Source organism: Palaemon carinicauda, chromosome 44, assembly GCF_036898095.1.
Source record: "Palaemon carinicauda isolate YSFRI2023 chromosome 44, ASM3689809v2, whole genome shotgun sequence".
NCBI classification, from domain to species: Eukaryota; Metazoa; Arthropoda; class Malacostraca; order Decapoda; family Palaemonidae; genus Palaemon; species Palaemon carinicauda.
This window is the reverse complement of record NC_090768.1, coordinates 25,390,678-25,393,177: the sequence shown is the minus strand read 5'-3', so window position 1 is coordinate 25,393,177 and position 2,500 is coordinate 25,390,678. Positions and strand designations below refer to the sequence as shown.

At 36.7% G+C, this 2,500-nt stretch overlaps 3 protein-coding genes across 10 annotated transcripts in view; 2 read left to right on the top strand and 1 right to left on the bottom strand.

The window, feature by feature from the left end:
- Positions 1-2,500, top strand: part of frc (fringe connection) — a 292,532-nt gene that overhangs the window by 110,401 nt on the left and 179,631 nt on the right. The gene's annotated exons all lie outside the window — the stretch shown is intronic.
- The window catches only part of LOC137634148 (molybdate-anion transporter-like), a 91,662-nt gene that overhangs the window by 22,191 nt on the left and 66,971 nt on the right, over positions 1-2,500 (bottom strand). The window lies entirely within an intron of this gene.
- Positions 1,511-2,500, top strand: part of LOC137634358 (uncharacterized) — a 1,305-nt gene continuing 315 nt past the window's right edge. Inside the window, exon 1 of the mRNA XM_068366755.1 lies at positions 1,511-1,704. Within this exon, the coding sequence (XP_068222856.1) occupies positions 1,511-1,704 (194 nt within the window). The remainder of the gene's footprint in view (positions 1,705-2,500) is intronic.

The window sequence follows — 2,500 nt, the reverse complement described above, 5'->3', positions numbered from 1 at the left end:
GGCGGAGTTAGCTGAGAAAGGGTTGCCTTGCAAGTAAGGTTTGTTCCCCTGTTCAATTTACTATGCTGGCAACATCGCCACTAGAGCCTTTCCCCCAAGCCACGAGAATGCTCTATTTAGAATATTCTAGATGAATTAAGTCAATATATATAGACGCTAGGAATGCATAAACAGCAAGAAATTCAGCATATCCCTCTGAAAGAACCACCGCCCTCTCTCCTCTCAAGTGCATCAAGTGTGTGCCCTCTCAAACATAAATAAGGTTTTCATCCAACATAAATTGTGTATAGTGTTGTTCAAACCTTGTGGAATATTTTTGGAGGTTAAATCAAGTGTAGTGTGGTAATGTAAGTACTTGTTTAACAAAAAAAATTTGTAACTGGCCCTGTAAGTTTAGGTTAAAAAAAAGTGTGTTTATTTTGGCTTACCTGTTCGGTAACCTTGTGTGATCCAAAAGACGTAAGTATAACAGTTACATTTATGTAAAGATCATTCAGTGTTTAATCATTAGTGTTAACTATTTTCATTAGGTATCAAAATTAAATATTTTTATAAATTAATTTCTATTGAAACAAGTGACTGTATAAACTTTTTAAAGTCATTCTTTTGTCTTAGTCTAAGGTTTTGTTTATTTTGGGTAATTTATATTTGATGTTAATTCTTTATGTAATATTGTTGTAACTTTTTTTATAGAATATATGTAATTTTGTAATGAGTGTATTATTTTGATCACCAATATTTCCTAATAGTGCTGGCTCATACTCCTTGACTAAGAACTGAAATAAGAGGCTGTTTTTGAATAGCTCATATCAAGTATTTACCCATTTTCTTTTTGAGTGGTACGTAAGAGACCTTTGGATATTCAGTGTTTTTATATATTGCCATCTGGGAGTTGTGTAATATTCTCGGAGCTCGGGTATTATTCAAGTGTAACAGATTTATATTAAAATAAACAGGTGAGTCTGGAGCTCAGGAGTTTATGTAATTCACCAGCCGTAATATATATTTTTGGTGCCCAGACCCGGGATCAAGCAAGTCTGTTTTAAATATTGGTGATAACAGGGCTGTGTTTTCATTAAAGGTTTGAACAGTTTAGTGTTGATAAGATTCTGTGTATTGTTAGGATATATATTTTGGAGAGGTATAAGTTGTGTAAAGTACAAGATAGCATAACATAATGTTCAAGAGTTTTTGGAAAACCTTATTGTTCAGGAATTGTCAGAAGCTATTGTAACTAAAGCTCAGTGACTCTCTATTTTAATGTCTTACGGTTGCCAGGCAACGAGTGGAATGATTAAAGCTAAAATCAAGTGTCTAGGCCTTAGAAGCGTTGATAAACTCGGGAAAGTTGTTGGAAGAAGATATTGTAGCAGCTTTTGGAGAATGCTAAAGCAAAATTTATAGCGAAGCAAGGACCAGCTGACCCACAAACTGAAGGCATGAAAGCAGAAAGTGATGTAGAGCTGAGATTTGATGAATTGCAGCGGAAGAGAATTTGATTAAGTTGAAGATGATGGCAGAAGAGAGGGAAGAAGCCAGCAAAATTGCAAAACATGCAAGGGAAATGGAAGCAAGAGAAATTGCAAGACGGGAAGAAGAGGCGAAACGAGAAGAAAGAGAGTACGGAAAGAAAAAGAGAATGAAAAAGGCAAGAGAAACTGCACGACATGCGAGGGAGTTAGAGCTGTTGAATGCTCGTGCAAGGTCGGCAACGCAGACAGAGATGACCCCTGCAATGCATGATCTTGTTTAATGTGAAGAATGTGCAGAGGTTAATTTCAAAATTCACGTTAGAAGCTCCCAACGAATTCTTCGATCATTTCAAAACGGTCCCATCGACGATGGAATGGCCAGAAGATAAATAGTCTGTGTTATTGCAGAGTGTCTTGATTGGAAAAGGATGCAATGCTTATCTTTCCTTGTCTCAGGATCAGAGGAAGGAGTTTCAAGAAGTTAAAAGGAGTGTGCTACAAGTGTATCAGATGACCCCTGAATATTATAATGAAAGATTCCGAAGTCTGCGGAAAGACGAGAAAATTACTTTCCTGGATTACGCTTATAAGGTACGACAATGTTTTAAGAGATGGATAGAGGCTGTTAACATGAGAGAGATGGCTGATTTAGAAGAACTAATAGTGCTGGAACAATATCTACGAGGAATTCCTGAACATATTCGAACGTACTTGAGAGAGAGAGAGAGAGAGAGAGAGAGAGAGAGAGAGAGAGAGAGAGAGAGAGAGAGAGAGAGAGAGAGAGAGAGAGAGGTTGAAGAAACTTAATAAAGCCGTTTCGCTCAGTGAAAATTATACAGTGATACTTCCGCAAAGTAGGATTGCCCCCCCCCCCCCCCCCCCCCGTAATTTTTGTATGTGTGTGTGAGTACAAGAATGTTTAAAATACTATATTCATATATAATATATGCTTTATATGCAGCATATGTACAGTATATTATGCTTAAGTCTATTGTATTAAAAGTATAAAATCATTATAGTACAGTGCT